The sequence below is a fragment of the Malaclemys terrapin genome, chromosome 1 (assembly GCF_027887155.1).
Source record: "Malaclemys terrapin pileata isolate rMalTer1 chromosome 1, rMalTer1.hap1, whole genome shotgun sequence".
NCBI lineage: Eukaryota > Metazoa > Chordata > Testudines > Emydidae > Malaclemys > Malaclemys terrapin.
In genome coordinates, this window is record NC_071505.1 from 286546825 (window position 1) to 286572996 (window position 26172).

The following is a 26172-nucleotide window of genomic DNA, read 5'->3' on the forward strand; positions in this document are numbered from 1 at the left end:
ATAGTAAAGTCCTATTACTGAAGCTCTATACTGTTGTAATAATAGCCTGTAGGGCTTCATCACATCAGCTGCTTAAAAGATAACCCTACCCAGCTTGATGAAAAGTCTTCACCACTTTCCTGTTGAGAGAAAACGGTTACACATTTCTAATAAATGAAGCAGGAACTGTCATTTTTTTGGCAAACTGTTAACTAGCTGTAACAGCCGCATTGCCACAAGTTGCTTTTCCAAAGTAATTACCATCAGGCTCCCTGTGGTATGCAGTGTTTAACACATTTCTTTTCTGTTAATGAATGCAAGAGCAGGCAACACCACTATTAGTAATTGCTTTTTATTCGTAGTCCTCATTTTCCAGATAGGTCACATTAAACACAGCCATTAAACAATAGCAGTTGAGATAATCCATACAATGTATGCTGCTTTTGTTTGGTTTTTTTAGTGTTGTTCACCAGCCACTTGGTGCAGCTCTTAGCCATATGGGGAGACAAGGGTTGATAAATGTGAACTGCCAACCTGTGGAACAATGGGGCCAGAGAAGTCAAGACCTTAATCAGGTTTCATTCAATTACACTTCAAATCAACAAATCTTGATAGCCAAAACTCCCATTTGAATTAATGCACTGATAAATGCTGCCTGATGTCAAAAGAATGTAATTAGACAATAATGAGTGGGCGTATAATATGCCAGACTTCAGACTACTTGTTGACCTCAGCATTTCTACTCCATTAGGCAACAAACAGCTGGAAAGCTAGTTTGAATAAAGCATTGAGCTCCATCACTAGGATCTGTATGACTTTTTAATGGTCATATTTCTAAATGGACAATCTCCTGTGTGCACTAATGACAAATCACATTTCAAGAGAAGTTCTCTTCTGCTGGACAGGCCTAGAAAATGGTAAATTTTCTAACTGATTTTGAATTCAGTTGTTTATGATTTGGTTGGTCAACATTTTATGAAATCACAGGAAATGTTACTCTATTATTTGCTTAGGTTAATATACAAGTGGCATAGACATCCATTCCTCTCCACTCATATTTCATGCCTTTATTCGTCGTTTAATGGATTTCCCCTTGTAACTATAATTATTTTTACAATTGTCTGGTGGAAGTTTTCATTTAATATAAAAAGTCACTTTTAAAATCTGCCTTATGTACGCAAAAATGCAAGAAATAATCCATGGGCTTTAGTTTTAATTGCTGGGTTGTTTCCAGGAAAGTTGAGGGATAGACAGTTATATTTTTACTTCTCCCATGTGTGGTATTTCCTTCAATTAATCACACAGATGCTAACTTAACCCTCAAAACCTCCCCCCATATAAACTTTATCAGTTGATCATGATGTATCAACAGCAGTGGCAGGTGACTCCTAAATGATGAAGCAGATATCATATTCTGGGATAGCCTCATTGGAAGCAGTATGCCAGAGTTCTGCAACACAAGGCAGTTGCTGGACAAATTAAATAAAAGCAAGATTTGCTAAACTCAGCTATAAAGCTGTGAGTCATGAATTCCGAATTACCTCAGACTGGTAAATAAATAATCACTACTAAATACAGATAATGTGTTAAACAGCTCAAGCTAGTAAATCACTAGTGACAGAGAGCCTTAAGGTAAATTTCTTTTACACTGGCACAGCCCTTTCTCAGAATGTTGTGTTTTTATGTCTTCAGACACATACAATGAATTGTACAATTGGTTTCTGAGTGTTAAAATTGTTTATAAAATACAGAAGCCTCCGTCACTTGACTACATTTACATACTGATTTAGGTTTAGCTGAATAATGGATTTCACTGGCTGAACTAAAACCTTGGTGCTCATAAACTAAAGTGATGGGCACCATGGAAATAAGGGTAAAAGACAGACAAAATAAAAAGGGATCCTCTCTGGAATTTTAGCTATCAAGCAAAATCAACTTTGAATCTCCTGGCAAAATAATACTGTAGAACACAGACAACAACACATTTTAGATACACAAATTGTCCAAAATATGGAGAGTAGCTTGATAAAACATGTACAATATCCTTTGTTTACATATGATTGTAGACTTTCTGTACAATGGAAGCTGAGAGCAAACTTTTGGAATGGCTGGTTTTCAAGAACCAAAGACAATTCATTGTAGGACTGACTAGATGAGAACACCTTTTTCACGGAATACACAACATCACAGCCAGGTGTTGGTCAACTTTGTTTCTTGAACTGATGAATATTATTTAAGTATGGCCATGTGGGATCTGAAATGGCCAACCTGAACTGAATTCACTCTTTTAAATACATTTAAAGATATGACCGTTTAAATTTAGTGTAATCCAGATCCACAGTTTTCTATAACTGTGTTTCATGGTGCTATGTCATAGAGAATATTTAAAATACCCAGAGGAAAATGTTAGTCTAAACTTTTCCTCTGCTGCTTCTTGTGCTTGTGCGAGTTTCATTTTAAGCAAATATTTAAATGTGTATTTTTTTCAACTTTCATCTAGAAGCAATTTTGAAGTTTGCCAAACACCGTAAAGAAGGGTTGAAGTTAAATAGGGGGATGGGGGTTGGAGCGGGGGAGAGAGAGAGAGATTCTCTTGCAAATTATTCCAACAAGACGATAACAACGCAACTTAAAATAATAGTTTAAAAAAAACAAATACAAAATAAGCAGCCCGCACCCAGAACCTTTGTAAACCATAGCACTTTCCAAGAAACCAGAAAAAACAGCGCTTGTACCACACAGGCTCTGACACATTTTTATACTCTATGAACTTAACAGTAGCATAAAACATTAAATATTAGGATCAGTTGTGATTTCAACCAAGAATGTGTTACCTAAACAGACTGTTTGCATATGTGCTTTGAAAAAAACAAGGAGGTTTCAGGTGTTGGTTCAAGTGTAATTTTTGTTATTAAACATGGGTTTGCAATAGAAGGACTTGCACACAACCATGACTGATAGTTGTATTTGTAGGCTGTTCAGTTAGCTCCATCAGCTCACTCAAACACATTCTGAACAGATTATGTACTGAAGTACTTTGTAGACCATACATTAAACAAGAGACTTTGCTCTGAGGCAGTGCTTCCCACACTCCATGGGGAAAAGGAAGCAGGAGAAAACAAAACTCATAGAGTTCGACAGCTACTGAGGCAACACTTGCCATTTACAATATAAGCCCAAATATTTTTGCAACACAACTATATATTAATTTAATAAAATACACAATATAGCTCTTATACACTCAACAATTTGGCTCATATGCACTGAATCTGCAATAAATCAATAAAAATATGTCATTTGATGTAAACACATTGAATCTTCTTACATTTGCACATTTAAATGGTCATGTAATTTGTGTAGATGTCTAAGACATTTTCACTTTCCTGAGCTATTTTAGTGTCCACAAATTAATAAAAAAGTGTTAATAATGTTATTTTGTTTCATGTATTACCCTTCAAAGGTAACTATTTTTGCGAACTCGTATTATACCTCAGGTTTGTTTCTAACTTAGTGCTAACTATTTATATTTTTGTCGGACACTAAAATGCTAAATAGGTATTAAAACCTTTTTTTTCTTTTTATCAAGTGAATTAGCTTATGTGTGTGCAGGACAAAATGGACTATATCATTTTACATTTAACTTTAACATGATATGAGTTGTGTTACTAATGACCAGAATATGTTTTTTGAATAATGATCTGGAATGATTTTTGTTTGTGTTTTTGTTTCATTTTTTGTGGCAGTTAACTTTATACAGAAACGTTTACCACAAATGAATGTTAATGTTTGGTGTAGCTTGGACTACTACAAAATCTTTGTTAGGACTTTCAGTAGAAGCCTGTGGTGACTGCTGGAAATCCACCACAGATCAGAATGATTCAACCCTGCTTTTCATGGGGTTTATAGGTAAACAGTAAAGTCAGCATCAACTATTGAGGACAGTCTTAAAATATCAGACGTAGTTCTATTCCTCATTTCTCATACCTTCCTATCAGATTGTCAAAATGGCACTGTCTTTCCTTCTTTCTCTTGGTTCTTAATGTACTTCACACTGTCCTAATGAAAGTTTGGTCAAAATGAAACCAGTATTTTATGTGAAAAAGAAAGAGCAGTGAAAAGAACATACTTGTGGGCACTTCAGACGTTCACTAAAAGCCTTAAAGCAGCATTGGTCTTCCTTCATCCCTGTAAAACTGTTATAACCAGGGGCGATCTTTTATTTTTTTCCAAATAAGCAGAAGAGGCAAGTAAGTGCCAGCCTACACTTTTTTTTTTTTCACTTCCTCACAGCTACAGGGTCACTTCCACGACAGTCCTGTAAAAGCTTGTCAATTTCTCTCACAACTTCCTCTGCGTCCACTGACTCTCTCCCTAGATCCCGATTTGAACGGTCTAACTGCTCCAGAACAGAGTCCATCTCACTTGAGTCTCGGCTCACTCGGGAATGTACATCTGCAAAGACCCTAGCCATCTGATCTGATGCAATGAATGGAGCGTCTCTTGACTGTTTACTAGGTGATAGATACTGACTGTCAGTTGACAAGTACTGGCTGCTTGGTTCAGCCAAGGCTCCTGATTTCACTTCACAACCATCCAGTGGTCCTTTTGTTGAGGTGCAAGGCTCAATGCATGTCTTGGTTGGGCTGCTCGATGCTGAGGGAACCTCCTGAAGAAGAGGACTCAGGGCACGTTTGGCTTTTAAATAAGGTTTAACATTGGCAATGAGAATAGTGTGCTCTCGCTTGTCTTTCCCAAATGTACAAAAAGTCTTTTTCCCAGTGGGATTCACAGTTTCATAAGTCTCAGTCTCAACGTTAGCTTCAACTGTGGGTACAAAGAGATTTGTGCGATAATCTGCATTTTCAGCCTGATTGGTTGTAGGGAACTGTGGCATCCAACACCTGTCAGAATGACCGAGCACTCTGCATTCATCTGTGCAATTAACACACTCTTCTTGTTCTGTAAAGCAAATGAGAAAAACAACAACTCATGTTATTAGGGGTTCCTTTAAACTAATACAGAGGCTATGATCAGCTCTCAGTTTGGCTTGCCTGACCTCTGATTTCTTAATTATGGAAAAAAGCAATAATTAAAACATTTCAGGAGGACTGCATAAACTAACTGGTTGAGACAATATATTTACTTAACTCTATTCTCTCACTATTAAAGCATTCACATAGCCCAAAGGAAATAAAAAGGGGTCATTAGAGAATCATTCTCAGTAGAACTGAGCTTCATCTGTAAACTAATCTGCTGTAGAAATCTTTTAGTCTTTGTTCTGTAGAACTCATCCTAGAAAAATAGTGAACAGTACTTAAGGAACTCAAAAGGCATTATCAGGATTAATTTTTCAAATCAAATAACTGAGCAATGACTAGCTCTCTGGAAACACAAACACTTCATAGAAATCAGCTAGCTGAGTTTTCATTTTTGTCACCTCCATTTTGTTTGTAATTGCTATGCTTGGTGACAGTCATGAAATAAAAAGATTTCCTTAAAAAGCCAGCTTTTCCTGCTGAGAATAGAGAACTGGAATTTTCCATCTGTATGGTTCAGTATAAGCTTGTCAAAAATGCATACTGCTATTTTATTAGACATGAGAATGGATCATGTAATCAGTTTCCTCCTTTTTTGTTTTGGTGAAAGTATGTGAAAATGGATTTGCTCAATACATACAATTTGGAAGAATGATAAGCCTTGACACACTATTTGAATTGATAATGCTTTCAGTCAGGATTTTTATATTTCTATTTTATCAAAGAGATAATGGAATATAGCTAAATAAAGCATTTTTGTTCACTGCATTTTTAAAGACTAAATGTGGAAATTTCTGGTCCTACAGTTCAGTTCAAAGGCATACATAAGAACTTTGAGCTAGATTAATGGAGGGACTAACATGGTACCACACCTAACTTTTAGGCACCTTACTGCTCAGAGGAATCCACAGCCCCGAGTTAGGCACCTAGGCTCCCTATACAGTGCATAGATAAAAGAGAAATAGGTGCTGGTTGTGGTCCCCTTATATCTTTCAGCCCACTGGTTAGAGCACTTAACCAGGATGTGAGAGACCCACATTCAATTTTCCCCACTGCCTGATGCAAATAAGGAACTTGGGTCTTCCCCGTCTCAGGAGATTACCTCAACTATTGGGCTATGACTTATTCTGGGACAGGTTTCTTTCAGTCTCTCCTGTTGAGCTGTGTATAATTACTTAAATATACATTGGGAGAGACAATGAGAGAGAGAGAGAATGACTCTATAGTTAATTATACAAAGCAGCACAGCTCCAACAGGACAGACAGAAGCCTACCTCAGATTACACCCTAGCACAGTGGTTAGGGCACTCTATTGGGAGAGGGAAGAACTACGTTGAGATCCCGTCTCCATATAAGACAGAATGAAGAATTGAATTGGATCTACCACATCCCAACTGAGTGTTTTAACCAGTGGGCTAAAAGCTAAAGGGCACCACCAGCAGCTGTTTTGTGTGGATTCAGGTGTTCTCTGAGAATGCCTACTGGATTGGATTCCACAGCAGGGGAACACCTAGTTTGAGCATCCTGCTGGGGCTTCAGCATGAAATAGGTGCCTAGAATGGGACAGCTGTGTGCATGCTCCCTGGCAGAAATGTAGGTGCCCTAGGGGACTGTAATGATGGAAATTCAGGCACCTACAGAGGTGGGCGGCAGGTGAGCGGTGGTTTTGAGTATCTCAATGGTGACTAAATGTCAGACTTAGACCCTAAATCAGGTCCCCAAGCTGTGGCCCGCATGCGGTCCAATTGGCACACAGCTACGGCCCAGCTGTGTGCTAAATGCTGCCGAGCCCGCGTGGCGAGATCCGGGGTCCCTGCTGCCCAGTACCCCACCCAGGGCTCTGCTCCTGGCCCCACTCTGTGGAGAGGTCTCTAGGTGGGAGGCGCTGGGCATAGGGGTTTGTATGGGGGGGTTTGAGGGGAGGGAGAGCGCTGTGGTTCTCAACCTACGGCCCAGGTAACACATCGTGGGCAGCATGAAAAATAGGTTGAAAACCACTGCCCTAAATCCTCTGGAGAACCTATCCCTTTCTGCTTAAAAATGTATTTTGGTTGGTCATTTTGAGCCAAACCAATTATTTCTGGACTTTCATTCTTCACCCCCGAACTCCACTGTGTGAATGACTCCAGCTCTATGTCAGGAGGCTAGAAAATTTCAGAAATACCCTTTGAATCCCTAATTAAGGGATTCTTGATTGTAAGAGGAACTACTGCCCATATTCTCAGTACTCTCCAGCCAATACTGAGAGAGTAAGTCTCAGATGTCTTGAGTCCTGGGTTTTCTGTACACTGTTCCTCAGCTGCTAAGAATTTCCACCCTCTAAAGTAGCAGACAGGCCTCCAAATCATTATGGTTTTTTTAAGAATTTGGTAGCCATAAAAATGTTTAGATTTGGAATTCCAGTTGAACTAAAAAGATTGAGATCCTGATATATGTATGTGCGCGCGCGCACACACACACACACATACACACAGAGAAGGTCTTGATCCTGAAAAATGCTGAGCACCTGTAACTCTTACTGACTTAATGTCAAAGTATACTGGAGGTGAACTGCACCTATCAGGATCAGACAATAACTATTTAATAAACTTAGAACACACATCTCTATGTATTAAATATATACACACAAACTACACAAATCCACACACAGATAAAAACACAGAGAGGCATTTAGCAGAATCAAATACTATAAAACAGCATTAATCATTTACACTTCAAAAAAATCAGACATATGACTGAAGCTTGAGCTAAGTTTAATTAATGCTGTGCTACATCACTTTATAGTGAAGTAATTTAATTCATGGTGAGAGAGTTAACCTAGATATATTATTAATAATCATTTACAGAGTACTGCGAATTCATGCAGTGCTCTACACATGTTCCTGACCCCAAAGAGCTTAAAATCTAAGACTGACAAAAGAAACAAATATGAGACAGAGTAAACTGCTATAGGGGGAAGAGAGTGTGAGAAATTCTTGAGGAACAGAACATAGCAGGAAGGATTTATGGAAGAAATTAGTAGAGGATCTCTGGAGAACAAGAAGTTGGACACTCTTCTTAGTGTATGGGGAATGGCGTAAAGTAAAGATGGTGAAAAGCAGGGAGTTTAAGAAGAAAATGAAGAGAGCATACCAAGAGAGGGCTGGGAAGAGCTTAAAGACTGGGGTTGAAGTTTGTGATGCCTGTTTTCACCCTGTATTAATGAGATGACACTAGTGCACACGCACACACACACACACACACACATAAAATACGTGGTGACAATTGCTTGGTGATAAAAATGCAGAGCCACACAAATAAATTACATTTCTCTTACACCTGCATTTCACCAATTAGTCTATCTCTATCAGAACTGCTTGAAAATTGCAACCCCCTGAGCAGCTTCAAAAGAACCAAATGAAAAATAAATGGCTGACCAAAAAAAGAGAAAAAATCCCAAAACAAACCAAACAAAATAAAACTTCCATCAACCTGCTAGAGCATCGTTTCTCAAACAGCGAGGGTCCTCCAGAGGGTCTGCCAGTCCCACTGATCAACTCCTCCCTCTCCCTCCCTCAATTCTTCCCCCTCCCAGCTGTTCAACGGCATGCAGGAGGTGCTGGGAAGGAGCAGAGATGGGGGATGCTGAGGGAGGGGGCGGAATTATGTCTGGGGCCGCCAGTCTCACTGATCAACTCCTCCTCCTCCTTCTCTCAATTCGTCTCCTCCCTCCCAGTGCCTTCTGTACGCCTGGGAACAGCTATTCAGTGGCGCGCAGGAGGCACTGGGAAGGAGGGGGAGGAGCGGGGATGGGGTGTGCTCAGGGGAGGAGGCGGATTCATGTCCGGGGCCACTGCCCCTGCTGATCAACTCCTCCCTCACCTTCCCAGTGCCTCCTGAATGTCGGGGAACAGCTGTTCAGTGACGTGCAGGAGGCGCTGGGAAGGAGGGAGAGAAGCAGGGACGGGGTGCGCTCAGGGGTGGGGAAGAAGAAGAAGGCGGAAAGAGGTGGAGCAGGGGTGAGGCCTTGGGAGAAGGGGTGGAATGGGGGGCTGGGCCTGAGGATGAGCAGGGGTCATAGGAGCTGCAAAAAAAATTAAATCAAAATGGGGGTCTTGGGTTGCTAAAGTCTGAGAACCACTGTGCTAGAGAATATTCTTTTATTTTTCATCCCAAACAATGGCATATGTCTCTCAAAATTATGTCAGTCAGGGTTAGGACAAACAATTGTCCATCTTAGACCAGTAACAGATAGAATGACATATGTGAATAACCATTTTTTTTGGTTTGCTGGCCAAACTGAAAAAAAAAAAAAAGTTTCACGTCGAAATAAAAGCTATTTGGTTTTTAGGTGAAACAAAAAACTGAAAACAAAATAAAACTTCATTTTGGGTTGAATTAAATGTTTTCTTCAAAGTCAAAGAAAAATCTGGGCTGTGGGATACCTTTCTTCAAGTCCTTACTCTGTCCCATCTGGTAGGGATTTGAACTTGTTAGACTCTCCCTTCCCCAATTACAGGTGAGTGCTCCAATCACCAGGCTATAGGATATTCTAGAGTTGGGCTCTCTTATTATCTTCTATTAACACTGTTTTATTTTGTATAAAAAATAAATATTCATTAGAAGAAGGAGTGAAACCCAAGTATCCAACTCCCCCCCCCCCCATCACAGCTAAATCCCCTAACCACAAGACTAGAGTCATTCTAACTCTCTTTCTGGCTTTATAGGCAGAGCATTATGAAAAGTAGAATAGCTCTTTTTAAAATCTATCTAAAACATTTCTAAACTTTTCTTGTTAAATATGTGGAATACACAGATGCAGGACAGTATGGTACAAAGGTTTTTATGGCCATCTTAAGGGATTTCCTCCATAAGTCATTCATTTCCTGACTTCTCAGTGTTTCACATTGCAACCTTAATATTCTTTTAATGTAGTTTCTCATCTTAAAAAAGCCTGGCCAATTCCATACAAAAAATTGCCATCCTATACAATATTTTCTAGGCAGCTACGGCAGAACACTCTCTACCACACAATCAAAGATGCAGGAGTTCTCTACACTTTCCTATGTACCTTCAATCATTCTATCAAAGCAGGTAGGTCCTATGTCCCTTCTTACACACTTTCACTCATATGGAAAAAGGCAGCTCTCTCTCTGAACTTTCTTAACATATGAACATGTGCACAGAGACGATAGAAGACTGGCAGACACTGATAGTTGGTCATATTTTAAAAAATCAGTGCATATTTGCCAACTATTTTAAGACACTTATAACTTTAACATATCACAGCCAACTTTTGTGAAACCACTAAAATGCACATCTACAAAGAAGAAATTATATTCCTGCTAAATTTCAAGTTTTTAAAACTAAAATGCTCACAGCAAGACCTAAAGTTAAGGCTACGTTTTAGTCACAGATATTTTTAGTAAAAGTCACGGACAGGTCATGGGCAGTAAACAAAAATTCATAGCCTGTGACCTGTCCACGACTTGTACTATATACCTCTTACTAAATCTTAAAGGGGTGGGTGGGGGGGACGACGGCATGCAGCCCGGGACCCCCACTGGTGCTGGGGGGCACAGCTGGAAGGGACAGTTGGCAGGGCTGGCAGGCTGTCTACCTGGCTCCACGCCTCCCCGGAAGCAGCAACATCCCCCTCCCTCAGCTCCTAGGTGGAGGCGTAGACAGGAAGTTCTATGCGCTGCCTCCACCCAGAGCGCCAGCTCCACATCTCCCATTGGCTGGAACAGCGGCCAATGCGAGCTGCTGGGGCAGTACCTGCAGGCGGAGGTAGTGCGCAGAGTCCCTTGGCCAAGCCTCCACTTAGGAGCCAAGACAGGGGGATGTCACCGCTTTCGGAAAGCCCCCCCAGGTAAGCGCTGCCCAGAGCCCTCACCCCATACTGCACCCCAAATTCCAGCCCTGACCACCTTCCCACACTCAAACTCTTGCTGCTTCTGGGAGGCATGGGGGCCCTAGATTTCCCCAGCAGCAGTTGGTGAGGCTGGCCACGGGGCAGCCCCAACTGCTTGGGCAGCCCTGGGGTCAGCCGCACCAGCTGCTGGAGAAGTCACGGAGGTCACAGAAAGTCACGGAATCCATGACTTCCATGACCTCCAGGACAACCTCACAGCCTTACCTATAGTTAACATTCCATAAGTGTTCCAATCTAAACAATATTTTCAGTCTTATAATTTGTTTGGTCTTTTAACTCTTGGGTTGAAATCTGGCTGTTTTGTTCTGTCTAAGGATTACTTTTTTAAAAAAGTAATAATGTTTCAGCCATTTTTGAGAATGGGAATTGAGAATTTTCATATGTGGAAGTTGTATTTTTTTTCATTGCCTCCCATTCTCAAAAATGGCTGAACCGAATTTACTTATTTTTTTAAAAACAGTAGTCCTTGGACTGAGAACAAACCATTCAAAGATAAAAGACCAAATATATAATAAGACTGAAAATAAAATGGAACACTTATGAAACGTTAACTATAGGTCTCACTGGGCATTCTGTTAACTATAGGTATCACTGTACACTCTGTCTGTAACTGAAGCCCTGCAAATTCGTGGATATCCACTTTTTATCTGCAGATATTCGCATCCGCAGATGCAAATCATTTTTGTTGATTGGGGATGGATGTGGATCCAAATTTTATATCTAAAGCCCTACAAATTTTGTATCTATACAGGGCTGTATCTGTCATGTATAAAAAAAAAAACCCTATGTTTGAGATTTTCAAAGCCGACTAGTGAACTTAACGGGAGTTATGTAAACTTCAAATGAGTTATGTGGCTAAGTTCCCTAGTCAGCTTTGAAATTGTCAACCTTTATGAATATATGTGTGTGCATACATATAAGTATTTACATACATATATGTGTAACTATTACACGCTATTTATAGATTCATAGATTCTACGACTGGAAGGGACCTCGAGAGGTCATCGAGTCCAGTCCCCTGCCCTCATGGCAGGACCAAATATTGTCTAGACCATCCCTGATAGACATTTATCTAACCTACTCTTAAATATCTCCAGAGATGGAGATTCCACAATCTCCGTAAGCAATTTATTCCAGGGTTTAACCACCCTGACAGTTAAGAACTTTTTCCTAATGTCCAACCTAGACCTCCCTTGCTGCAGTTTCAGCCCATTGCTTCTTGTTCTATCCTTAGAGGCTAAGGTGAACAAGTTTTCTCCCTCCTTCTTATGACACCCTTTCAGATACCTGAAAACTGCTATCATTTCCCCCCTCAGTCTTCTCTTTTCCAAACTAAACAAACCCAATTCTTTCAGTCTTTCTTCATAGGTCGTGTTCTCAAGACCTTTAATCATTCTTGTTACTCTTCTCTGGACCCTTTCCAATTTCTCCTCATCTTTCTTGAAATGCGGTGCCCAGAACTGGACACAATACTCCAGTTGAGGCCTAACCAGCGCAGAGTAACCAGTCCCTCATCAATAAAGTACACAAAGAAAAATCTATGATCTATTAGACTTGGCGATCCCTTTAAATAAAATGAATACTTATCTTTATATATCATATTTATCTTTCCCCTCTAGTTTCCTGAATTGGCTAAAGCTGTTTTTATACTTGCATTCATATTTGCAGTATTGACTAACCTTCCATTTCTGTTCCCTGGACATCCTAGCACTGACTGAATTAAATATGAAGCAAAAAAAGGAGAGAACAGTTTTGTGAGGAAAAAAATACAAGTTGACCTTGAAGGGAAAACCACCAGCAGTGCATGAGCTTTTGCATTACATTGCTGAAAATCTGTAGCTTTTTACTTCACTCTTTTATGTCGCATCATAGGAAGCAGATTTGAACTATTGATTATCATACATTATAAGCTGCTCACCTCACCATTAGCCTGTAATTTTGACTGCTGCTGCTAGCAGACAGTGAAGAAAATCGAACAGCCACTTTTGTACTAGCAGCAGAAACTATAAACACAAAGTGAACTATCACCACCAAGGGCCAAATTAGTATTTATGAGAAAACAGAATCAATTTAAAGGTAAAAATAAATATATAAAATAGGTCATATGCCGCATTGTACAGCAAGATGCACTGGAAGGGTGATATGCACCGTTGGTCTTTATTTCTACTCGTCTACCTCCTGTTGAAAATAAACCCTTAACAGTCCAAGTGTGTACAATAAACAGCAGCAGCCTGGAGACTTTCCTCAATCTCTGGAGCTTTAAGGGTAAACAATCAGCCAAGTGCTGTATGCACTTTAGGGAGAACCAATCCTAAAATAACCTGCTAAATTATCAACCATAGAAAGAAAAGGAAACAAGCTACCTGGCAAATGATAGTCACCTAGATTGGAAATCTGTAGCAGAAAGAGAGCTAAGATAGCCCAGGATGAAGTCATGCTGGCAAAATGTAGACTGTACAATACAAGATATATATTTGAGCAAAAATATGCTACATCTGATATACTGTTTTAAGCTACAATAAAAGTCAATGCAAAAAATGGTCATTTGAGCTAACCTTAAAATGAAAGATGAACTTCTGTGGTTCTTTCTCTTATTCCTTACTCTTTCCTCACTGTCCTCATAAAAGAGAATAAAATAAAAATGGTGCCATAGTTCTCTTTACATCACAAATACACTGCACTACAATGATAACTAATTAGTGGGTTCATATTGCTGACTTCTTTCATATGGCTAAAAAAATGGGAAATTATAATTTGACTCATTAATTCTTAAGTGTCTTCTTTATTATCGTGAGGTGAATTTAATATAATTAAAGTTTTTTGCTTCTAACAATGATTCAGTATAGCTAACCTAACTTCACAAATACTATTTCACTTTAATTGGCTCTTAGATGTCTATTTTAAATTACTTTAAAAATAAAAGACCAAACATAAAAAAACAACTGCCAAGAAACATCTTATATGCTATGTTTATAATCTCCAGGTCACTACAGTTTGTGTCAAATTACTGTACATAATGTAATAGTGTATGCTCACGTTTGTGTGTTTATGTGTGTATGCTGACTTCACTTACATAAAAGAAATTATATAAAATCAAACAAAACAAAACCACAATACCCAAAACCACACTTCAGTGAGGCAAACAGAATTTGGCCCATTATGCCTTATATTGGCTGACTTGCTAAATGATAGCTCACATGCATTCTTTGCCTAAAATTTCATTCTCGTGGCATTTAGCATGTGTAGCTATGCATCACCATATAGGCATGTAACAGGACTATAAGGTAGATAAATAGATTTTGTAAAACTACATATTACATTTACATATTGGAAAGGGTAAAGGAAGAACACTTACTTTTCTACCATTTATGGGCAGTGAATTAAGATGTCAATAATTTTGTTATATATATGTTGTTACAGTCTTGGTGGATACTAGCATATGCTCATCAGTCTTACATATTAATATGCTTTATTCTTTTTCCTCTTCTTTCAAATAACAGCTGATATCCTGGACAACTGGAGGGAAAACCTGGCACCACCAAAATCAATGAAAGTTTTGCCATTGACTTTCATAGAGCCAAGATTTTACCCCATTTCCTATCCTCTCTGGATACTGCCACACTCTAATCTACCTGTTTTACCTTATTCACCTTTATAAATGCTAAAGGGGAAAAAAAAGATCCAATCCTACAAATCCTTAGTAGTATGCAGTCCAGCTGAAGTCAATGATACCGCTCTTGTGAGCAGGGCTATTCAAATGAGAAAGGGTTTACAGGACTGGGCCCAAAAGTTTATATCTACCTGTTCTTAAAGCATGATAATGCTATTACAGTCCACCTCTTGCTCGTGAAATGTTCTCTTTTCTACTGCATTACATAGTGAACAATAAGAATGTGTTTTCTGAGCTTTATTACATATTTGGGGGGGGGGGGGGGGAGGGGAGATTTGCCTTTGGGTGCATGCACAAAGTTCACATTGACTTTCCTGGAAGCTGAACTCATTTGACCCTTGGTTTTGTGTATTCATTACTGAAAATGGTTATGTGGAACTCAAAAATGAAATAACTACAGGGCTCTTGAAATCACACACATTTTCAGTCTAGTTGCATACAAAATTATGCAAAGTGAAAAATCAGCATTTACTTTAGACCAATAGAATGCACTAACTTTTATATACTATTTTAATATTTTGACATAAATATTAAACATTGAATGCCTATATTTATGTACACATATGTATAAATAGCTGTATACTTAACTGTATATATTTTCCAAAAAGAGATATCAGTAACTCTCTCTTAAGAACGACAGCTAGTAATTCCTGTAATCCGATCAGAAACCCTTCTTGAATTAATATGAAATTGTGTCTCACTTTTAATTTGAGGGAGACAATTACCTTTATTCAAAAATGTTGTAACCTGAAAGAACTATTTATCAGTAGGCATCTATTAGAGACAAAAAATAATGGCTTCTCTGACATGCCCTAAACACTAGGGTTATATGACACTTCTGATGAGAACAATCAACTAAAGTACTACTTCTGAGGTTGGATTCCTGTTTAATTACAATTGCTTTTGACATAAATAAGCAGAAGTAAACAAATAGTTCTCTGCACATGCTTGCATTTATTAAACAGAGCTGTTTGCAATCTGCATATTTATATTGGCTTGTCTGTTTAAAGGCTTCTTTCTGTTAGGCAAAGCTTAGATTAGAATGATGATTGACAGTAGAACCAAAATGGATTCCCGTTTTTTTAAACCTCTTAACTCTTGTGGGCTTTTCTTCTGATATTACAACTATCAACACCTGAGGATTATTACCCTTATACACAGTTTCCCTCTAGTTTTTCAGGAAACAGGGTAAGGGGAGGATATTTCTAACATTGATATGGCATAAAATATTAGAAAGGCAATTAAAAGGTGGTGGGCCAGTAGATTTAGTCCTAGTTCATCACTGCTGTGTTAGTCCATAAACATTTCAAAAATATTGCAGGGCCGAGAGGATTATTACATACAGTACATTAAAATTTGCTTTGAAATCTATGAAAGAGTTAGTGTCAGTCTTACATATTTTTAGAGGCAGTGCAAAAATAAGAAAATATACTTGTTACCTGAAAATTTTCCTTCCTCACAGCGGGCTGGTCCACAGATCCCAACAATGGGTCTTTGGCCTCTGCCTTGCTGTTCTGGAGGCAAACCAGATCTGTGAGTCACAGACAGAGATAGGCTCCACTTCCCCAAAGCCCACCAACGTGAACACTTCCTCAGTAGAAAAATACTATCTAAACCAGAGGGGGGTAAAACATGTGGTCCTGGCACCACTTGTGGCCCTTGAGACTCTAAACTGTGCTTCAGGGTGACGGCGTTAATAAGAATTGATAATGTGTTTCCTGAGACATATCCTGTAATTTGTCAGTTGAAGAGCTTAAATCAGCCCTCCCACTCTGCAGTGGGGGCAAGGGCATCAGTTTCTCATGTAGCCCCAGGAACAGCTCTGATAGCTGGCCATCTGCTGCATCAGAGGGAAGGGAAGAGAGAGTCTTTCTGGATGCTCCATGGCACCTGCTTCCCTACCAGGGTTTGAGAACCCCAAGTGAGCAGGACAGGAGGTCAAATGGTTCTGTCTGAGCCTAGAGAAGTGTTTAGAAAAGGATATATCCCCTCTTTCACACAGGACAGCTCAAGAAAGGGAAAAAAAGAAGTAGAAAACCAGCAACCAATTTTGGCTTCCTAGTTCTCTGGCCCTATACCAACCCTGAGAGGAGCTAGAATCTGCTTTAATTTTTTTTTTTTTTTGAATGGAGATATCCCATCTCCTAGAACTGGAAGGGACCTTGAAAGGTCATTGAGTCCAGCCCCCTGCCTTCACTAGCAGGACCAAGTACTGATTTTGCTGGAGATCCCTAAGTGGCCCCCTCAAGGATTGAACTCATAACCCTGGGTTTAGCAGGCCAATGCTCAAACCACTGAGCTATCCCTCTCCCCAATTTGCTCACCAATGGACCAAATGGCAGCTGTAGATAGACAGAGCACAGCACACTCTGGCTCTCCCCGATCCCACCACCAAAATACTCCCTGAGCCAGGGCTGCAGGGAGGAAGACATAAGAGCCAGCTATGCCAGCTCTATGCTTGCTGAGGAATTCCCCACCCTAAGGAAATCCCCAACAGGAGACTTGCTGGTGGTTTGCATTGCCTAAACAGTCAGCCTAAACTGATAAACTATTAGCATTTAAACTGTGAATATAGTGACTCCTTGTTGTAGAGCCCAAGAGCTGTTTCCTGGAAAAGAAGAGAGATATGACTGCAGTAATTAATAGGACAGATCTGTGGATCTGTTAGAAAGGACATTTTCAGACTAACACATTTTCCTATTCTTTGTCAAAGGCAGGTCTGTAGATCATACAATGGGATTTTATCAACATTATTCCAATGAGATGGGATTCCTCTAGTTCAGAAATTAAATTGAATTTGTATAATTATTTACCAATAATTCATAAAATTCAAATGATCTTCTATGTTGTGTTCATATCTATTGTGATAGTCTTTAGGAGCCTAGTCAAGATCAAGGCCCCATTGTGCTGGACACCATACAAACGAATAGTAAAAGCCAGTCCCTGCTCCAAAGAATTTACAATTTCGTTAGAGAGAAGAGACAACAAGTGACTATGAGAAATAAAAGCAAAGAATGAGGGAGGACAGACAAAGGTAATGAAAACATGATCACACTCTTGATCCTTCCTGAATGTACCAAATATTTTTTTTATTTTTTTTTAAATAAACAAACATTGCTATCCCTGACTGACACACAACCAAGCACCAGTGATTAGCTTTATATTACCACATTAACTATTTTTCGTAAACTATCAATTAGCTTAACATAGTCTTTACATCTATACCCAGAAGAGAAGCCTTTTGCTTTGTAAGCTGAGATACACCATCTTAAAAGTTTGGGGATGGCAGATATTTTTAAAGGACACATCTGACTGCTATGTGGCATTGGTGATATGGTGGCTTTCTGAAAGACTCTCTCTCATTTATATACCTGTTTCAACAGCCCTGCTGTCATTCAGAGTATGTCATCACTTCTCTTCGATTGTGATAGACTGAAGTCAGTAGGGTTCTGTGAGGGAGAATGAGTTTGCCTATTGCAGGATCAATGCATTAAAGTTTGTCAATAGATACTCAATCCTTTATACATGGTAGACTATGACAAGGAGGCGTGGACTCCCTCAGAGATTGACAAGGAGAGACCACAACCTGCCCCTTGGGTTCTAGAGCTAGGAAGGTCACACCTGCCCTGCCGGAAGCTGAGGGGTGGGACAAGAAGTGGAAGTATAAAAAGCAGGTCCCACAGCTCAGTTGGGCTGGAGCCATTGAGGGAGACAGAGCTGCCAGTCGACCAAGATGATGAGGAGCTGCTGGGGATGCTGCTGTCCACCTACTGCAGGGAGATGGAGGACACCCATAGAAAGGAGGTATAATCAAGGGGAAAGTAGGAAGTAGCCCATGAGAACTAGATGGCAGTCTGGTTGGGCTTTGGCCTGATACTAGGTCAGCATGTTGCAGGAAGAGACTCACTGACCTAGTGGTGGACCATTTCACCACTGTTAGGGCCCTTGGCTGGGACCCGGGCCCCTCATCCCCTTAATCCTTGTTGGAAGCAGAATGTTTTCCCATTCCTCCTTCTGAAGGCCATCATTGCTACTTCCGCTTGCCAAGATTCAGCTATCAGATCACCACAAACCTCTCCCTTGCCACATAGTAGGCTGGAGATCTCTGAGGAAACCTAACTTTGTATATGGGTTTAGAGATGTTTTTGTAGAAAGGTGGGGAAAAAGGGAAATGCCTCATGTGAGATTTGCCCTAGGTCAGGATAACCAGTTTGACTAAATGGCACCATGGACTATGATTTTGCCAATTGCTGACTTTATGTTTTATTGTATTATTAGTGCCTTCAAGTCAGAGATTTCCTGGATGGAGTTTTCACTTATCCCAATTTATGAGGAATCCACATTCTTCTATGATTTTGAGTGTCACAAGAATATCATCCTTGGCTTTCTGCCTGGGTGATGCTCCATTACAAGATAATTCAAGAGAGAATAAATAAAGATGCCCCTTTGTCTGAAAGCTGCCTTTCTAACTATGAGAACTTTGGCATAGACTATTGGGAACACAGAGAGATACAGTTAGATTTTTTTCAGGTTCACAGTCAATAATAATTAAAAAAAATCTCTAAGATATTCTGTTTGAAGATGACTTTTAGAGTCTTCATGCTGAACTTTAATTTCTCCAGATACCTGATCAAGAGTTCCAAGTTCCAGATTGTGGTGTTGTTTTTTAATACTTTGAGGATCATAATTAGAATAGAATATAGACATTAACAATTCTCTGTTGGAGGAACTTTCTCTGTTCCTCTGATTTGCATGTGTTGAAATAAGCAGCTGAGTCACTTTGGTATCCATCACCTTTGAGCTTGTTGCATCTTCATCTGTTACAGAGATCTGTTTGAGTACTATGCCATAAAAAAATGGCTGTCTGTTTTATAGCAAGATCTGTAGTCTCTTTGGTTTTTTCCCCCAAAGATTTTGCCATTACTTGTCCACAGGTTTCCTAAATAACCTCCCTGGATATAGTTAGAATCTACTTTGCCTGGCCATTAGCTTCTTACAATCTGAATCATATTCCTTTGAGAAACTGCATTACATACTACAGAACTGGACAAGAAGCCAAAAAGCATCCACAGGCACAACCAAAACGGAAGATGCTGTTAGTGCAATCTTTCTGAGAGATGTCCTCTATTACTTTATCCTCATGCTTTATTAAGGAGGAGCTACAGTAAGACATTCCACAGTCTAAGAAAACAGCTCAGGCAAAGCAGATAGATGCTACTGCTGCCCTTAAGACTACTGAGGAAGCCTCATCATTTCTCTTGAAGATAAATCATACAATATGTCTGTCCATGGATTCCTTGGGAGAAAATCTCCATTCTGTAAATGATAGAGCCTTTCATTAAGGCAGACATGGGTGCAGACATTTAGAAAGATGACCAACCTTGTTGTCGACATATAAACATTATGAACTATCTTGGGCTATTCAGAGAGACATTTTGGTTTCCTGAAGCATTTCATCTGATATAATTAATACAGAACTTCATATATGCTTCCTACTAAACCTTGATTTGCTTTTGTTTTATATTAGATCTCTGCTCTTAGTCTTTTTGTGTGCATGGAAAGAAAAGTTGAGGGACTTCTGTGGGGTTTTTTGGCTTGGCTGTCTGAATCGTTTGGCTCTTAGGATTGGTCCACACTGGGGCGGGGGATCGATCTAGGAAACGCAACTTCAGCTACGAGAATAGCGTAGCTGAAGTCGACATTTCTCAGATCGAACTAAGTTTACTTACTGCGGGTCCACGCGGCGCAGGCAAGCTCCCCCGTCGACAGTGCTTCCTCCTCTCGGCGAGCAGGAGTTCCGCAGTCGATGGGGGAGCGCTTCTGGGATCGATTTATCACATCCAGATGAGACGCGATAAATCGATCCCAGAAGATCGATGTCTACCCGCCGAATCAGGCGGGTAGTGTGGACCTAGCCTTAGAATAAAAAATAACAGGGATCTGAAACAAATGATCCCCAAAGGTTGTCTGATGGTTCAAAAAGTGACCAATGGACTTCTGAATAAGATATTGATTTGCTTTATTTTTCTTGTAAAGAAAAATGTTGCTTTGACCATTAAGGGGCCAAAATGGATAAGTAGCACCACATGTACTGTACTGTTTGTCGTTCATTAGGAAAAACTGCATAAAGAGTTAAGGAGGTAAAAAACTGTTCTTAGGAGAAAGAGGACTCTTTTTTTTTTTTCTTCGTGCTACCTGCTACTGTACAGGTACATCACACACCATGCTTTGTAGGTTTCAGGCATGTAATTTAGCTAAAATGATACAATAGCAGAGCTTTACACTTATTTGTCCAGTTCTCAAGTGACTCTGTGTAGTTCCAGCTGAAGATGCATACAAAGCAGTTAATTTGCTACCACTAAGAAAAAAATGTTATAACATAAAAAACGTTCCCTCCCTTAGCTCAAAATTATCTAGTATCTAGGGAGCCCAAGTATTTGTAAAGCTGGTATCATGCATATGCTTCCAGTGTATCTGCTACACATATACACCTGGCATCCATCTCTATGTAAAAATAAATTTAATTGTCCCTAGAATGATTATGTGAAAATCTCTGTTTCTGGATATTTAATACAAAACAAATAAGTAAAAGGACAAATGTGATGTTGGAGAATTACTGTTACATTACTGGCAAGGTTTGCAGACAGAATGTGCACTGCATCATGGCTATCAACAAAATAGTTTATTTCTGACTTCTAAATATCTCTAAATAGAAACAGTGGTCTTTTTGTAGTATGACATTTGGTACTTCTCACAGCTGCTTAATCAAATTCAGAGCTGTTTCCATTAGGAAATGCTTGAACTGGAACTTCATTTCCCATTTGTTCTCATTTTTCTTTTTCGATTGCCATTCCTCCCTTCTTCATCTATATTAGCCTTCCTAGAACCTAATTGACTGGCAAGGCAGGTGAGCAGTCATTTTTGAAGCTATGCCCATTAATGTTTTGGGGTGAGCTGCAGGGGTACTATACAGCTTAGTGTAATTTTCAGATCACTAATGGCAAAAGAGTGCAATACCTAGGCAAAGCACCTGATCTCACATTTTTCAACATTTTGAAAAATTCCAAGCCTATGGCCCCTGGTCTGGCAGTTCATGCAGAATAGTGGTCCATTAAAATACCAATGCAATTGCACAAAACTAAAGCAAAGGCACAAACAAGAGGAATGCCTAATCTGAAATTATCTGAATCTCCGTGCTAATGTTTGCATCAGAGGAAATTGTGACATTAGCAATTATCTTAATTCCAGATGAAAAATTTGTGTATAACTTTAATAAAAATGAATTCTTCTTGCGAAGGAGCACAACAATCTGTAACATGCTAGAAATCTGACATCCCTCATGAATTATAACAACAAACACTATAACTGCTCAAGGTCTTTATTTTTGTAATGCTTATGATTATCCATTTTCCTCCACAAGTTTATAGGCTCAAGTGTTCCTTCTGGTGGAAAAAAAAGTCACTTTGTAAAATGACACCTTGGTGGTACATATACATATTCACAATATGACTTCTATGTCATATTTACGCAGCATACTAGTCAAAACAAGATTTCACCTATTCTTCCACATAGTTATTTCCATACAAAAATAAAGGTGCATTCCTCCTCCTTGTCTATCTATCTACAGAACTGTGGTAGACACTATCAGAAGTATACAATTTAACTTTTGTTTTCTATAGAGTAAGTCTTAACCCATGTTTATTTACAGGTTTTTCCATGACTGTCCGCCTGTCCTGGTATTGTGTAAACACTGGCTTTGGATTTTGAACTTCGACTTTAAGTAAGCCAGGCTCACCACCAGTAAGTAATAGCTGGGCAGGAGGGAGATCTGTTATATGCAGCTTTTCTCTTTTCTAACAGAAAAATACAAAAGAAAGTTTACTTGACTAGAACAATGTACCTGTAATATTCATTGTGATATATCACTGTTCCCCTCTTGGTATTGCTAGAAATGCACTCTGAGCCAGAAATTCTTATTTCAAAGCCTCAAGAGGCCTGACCTCTTTCTTTCCATTAGGTCTGTGGCTTCTGAACACTAACTCAAATATCATTTATGTAAATAAATTAACAGTTTAACTATTTTATTCAATAAGAGTACTTCTTAGGGAGCCAATTAATTGGCCTCTCAGAGTTGGTAAGACAACTCCCACCTGTTTATGCTCTCTGTATGTGTGTATATATATCTCCTCATTATATGTTCCATTCTATATGCATCCGAAGAAGTGGGCTGTAGTCCACGAAAGCTTATGCTCTAATAAATTTGTTAGTCTCTAAGGTGCCACAAGTACTCCTGTTCTTCTTCTTGTGACAAACAAAGGTTTCCATATTGTCAATAAACCTCATTGTAATATATAAGCCTCTGCCCTTCTGACAAATTGACATCACATATTTAGCACCTAATTTCTTAAAACACAATCAAGTGGAAAACAGTGACAGCAATCCTGTAGAGTGCACCTGCATTACAAAATGCTCCTATGATATATTACTACGGATACTTTCATACACTAGAACCTACTGGTTTACATCATGTTCAAGTGAATTCAGTGACAGCTGGATGCTCCGATCTGCCTCCAACATTTGCAGCCACAGTTCAATGCACCTGCACACCTTCAGGGAATGTTTCAGAGGCTTACTGACCCTCTGGACAGAGTACTGAGACTAACATCTACAGTATCTTCGGGGCTATGTATTGGCAGCCTGTAGAATGAGAAATCGGAAGGAAAATTAAAAAAAGATAAGCACTGAAGTAAAAGGACATAAGAAAAGAAATATGAAAATGGCCAGTAAATAAGAATAAAGAAAAGGTAACTCTTTAACCAATTAACTGTTTCCAGTAGGAAAAAGTGACGTTAGGTATTCTGAACTTCTAAGTGGAAAACAGAGGGGGGAGAGGAAATTATATATGAAATCTAAAATGTCTTCTCTAATATTTAATAGAAATAGGCAATCAAAACTCATTTCGTATAGACTGTTCATATTCAGTCTCTTTTTCCAAGAAAATCTGAGCTGTAGCATTTAATAAGTGAAAGTTATACAAAATCATGTTTTGTTTTATTTTTCTTATTGGTAGCATATCTTTTATAAAACAATCAGCAAATGTTGTCTGTGAGTATAGTGGCCTCTTCAATCCCAATCTACAAATCTAATGAGGACAAAAGCGGAGAATAAAGTATTTCAGACACAGAGGATTATTAACTTCAGTATGTGTATTTCTGTTGCTTTGTATTTTCTGATTTTGAAGGGGAAAGCACAGAGTTTTCTAAATGCTTTCAGTGTCACTGCTAGCCAACTCTAGCTCTGATGATAACATGCATCTTTGATGACATGGATGAACACATCTAAAATTCAAGTCTTCCTTCTAGCAAAGCTGTAATCCTGTACAGAAGGTCAAGGAAAATACGCCTATTAAATCCAACCAGTTATAAGCTGTAAGCAACATTTTCCTATTAGGATTTCTCTCTCTGCTTTGCTATCTGATTTCTACAGGGATATGCACCTGTTTACCATGCTAAATCCTGTTGTTCATATTTTGCTTCTAACACATTTCCTTTGTTCATTTCCTAGTGGTAACAAACAGAATTGGTGTTATTGGTAGCATTCTCCAAAGACACAGTCAATGCAGATGCAGCTAATCCTCTACTGCTTATTATTCAGCAATCAGTGCCTGCCAGTAGGATTTGGGAGTCCCAAAAGACTGTGTTAAAAGGAAAGGGTTAAATTCAGCTTGCTTAATGACATTCTCTGCTCTTGAGACTATTCATCATATTCATGGAACCAATTCCATGGAGGGAGCTAAGGTTGCTAGTTAAGTTAAATTAAGCTAGATGGATAGGAATCCAAGTGAAGACGATCACTGTCAGGATCTAAAGAAGTGTTCTTTTAAGGGTGGAAAGCTATTTGAGCAAAGATGGTTCTTTTAATCAGATTTCTAGTCCCAGATATGCCTTGTAAAAAGTTCCATTTGGTAGATATCACCTGTAGATCTACAGTACCTAAAAAATTATCATATGAAAAGTAACTTTCTGGGTTACGTAAGTCAAAACATTAAAGTGAACTTATTCACTTTCTCTGTCCCTCCCTCCAAAACACCCAAAAATTAAAATAAAAAAAAAAACAAAAAACTATTAAGTGACAATTTTTGAGAGACAAACTGAATCATGAAGGGCTACAGTGGGGAACCTGAGGTCTTTGAGGATAGATTTATACATAGAGTTAAAATCCTTCTCAAATGCCACATGAAGATCTTCAAACACAGTAATGGACTAGGAGCTGAAATGCCTGATTTGCCAACCTAGGATTTAGAATTTTTTTGGTCAGCCCAATACCTAGACCCATCCACCAAAATCACAGAAAGGATTAAGTGTTTGGGACAGAGCAAAGAAAGACAATAAACATCTTTAGCCGTTTATTGTTATTCTTTCAGTGCTCACTAGCCATGCTGGGAGCTCTCTGAGCAAGTCCTTTCGACTTTGTTGTACAGCTACACATGAAGCTTACTTTTGTCTTTCCTCATTTACAGTCTTAAAAAGGGAAGCAAATTTCTATCTTGACTTCATTGAGAATACTTATATGCTTAAAAGTAGGCATGTGCTTATGTACCTTGCTGAATTGGGGCCTATAATAGTGACATTTTACATACAGAAAAGCTGTACTGCTGCAGAGCTGAATCTTACCTATCACAGTTTGGGCAAAGGTGAGTTTTGGGAAGGAGGAATCATAGAATATCAGGATTGGAAGGGACCTCAGGAGGTCATCTAGTCCAACCTCCTGCTCAAAGCAGGACCAATTCCCAACTAAATCATCCCAGCAAGGGCTTTGTCAAGCCAGGCCTTAAAAACCTCCAAGGAAGAAGATTCCATCACCTCCCTAGGTAAAGCATTCCAGTGCTTCACCACCCTCCTAGTGAAATAGTGTTTCCTAATATCCAACCTAGACCTCGCCCACTGCAACTTGAGACCATTGCTCCTTGTTCTGTCATCTGCCACCACTGAGAACAGCCGAGCTCCATCCTCTTTGGAACCCCCCTTCAGGTAGTTGAAGGCTGCTATCAAATCCCCCCTCATTCTTCTCTTCTGGAGACTAAACAATCCCAGTACCCTCAGCCTCTCCTCATAAGTCATGTGCTCCAGACCCCTAATCATTTTTGTTGCCCTCCGCTGGACTCTTTCCAAAATTTCCACATCCTTCTTGTAGTGTGGGGCCCAAAACTGGACACAGTACTCCAGATGAGGCCTCACCAATGTCGCATAAAGGGGAACGATCACGTCCCTTGATCTGCTGGCAATGCCCCTACTTATACAGCCCAAAATGCCATTAGCCTTCTTGGCAACAAGAGCACACTGTTGACTCATATCCAGCTTCTCGTCCACTGTGACCCCTAGGTCCTTTTCTGCAGAACTGCTACCTAGTCATTCGGTCCCTAGTCTGTAGCAGTGCATAGGATTCTTCCGTCCTAAGTGCAGGACTCTGTACTTGTCCTTGTTGAACCTCATCAGGTTTCTTTTGGCCCAATCCTCCAATTTGTCTAGGTCCCTCTGTATCTGATCCCTACCCTCCAGCGTATCTACCACACC

The 26172-nt window shown here is 39.5% G+C and overlaps 1 protein-coding gene across 6 annotated transcripts in view; it reads right to left on the minus strand.

Moving 5' to 3' along the window:
- Positions 1-315: 315 nt before the first annotated feature.
- The window catches only part of PCDH17 (protocadherin 17), a 101624-nt gene continuing 75767 nt past the window's right edge, over positions 316-26172 (minus strand). For 2 of the 6 annotated variants that reach the window (XM_054013691.1, XM_054013673.1), the window contains 2 exons: positions 16039-16113; positions 316-4938 (listed from right to left, as the gene is read on the minus strand). In XM_054013691.1, coding sequence (XP_053869666.1) covers positions 4256-4938; positions 16039-16113 — 758 coding nt within the window. In that variant the 3' untranslated portion in view covers positions 316-4255. The remainder of the gene's footprint in view (positions 4939-16038; positions 16114-26172) is intronic. The other 4 variants (XM_054013698.1, XM_054013682.1, XR_008443235.1 and 1 more) reach the window with 3 other exon arrangements.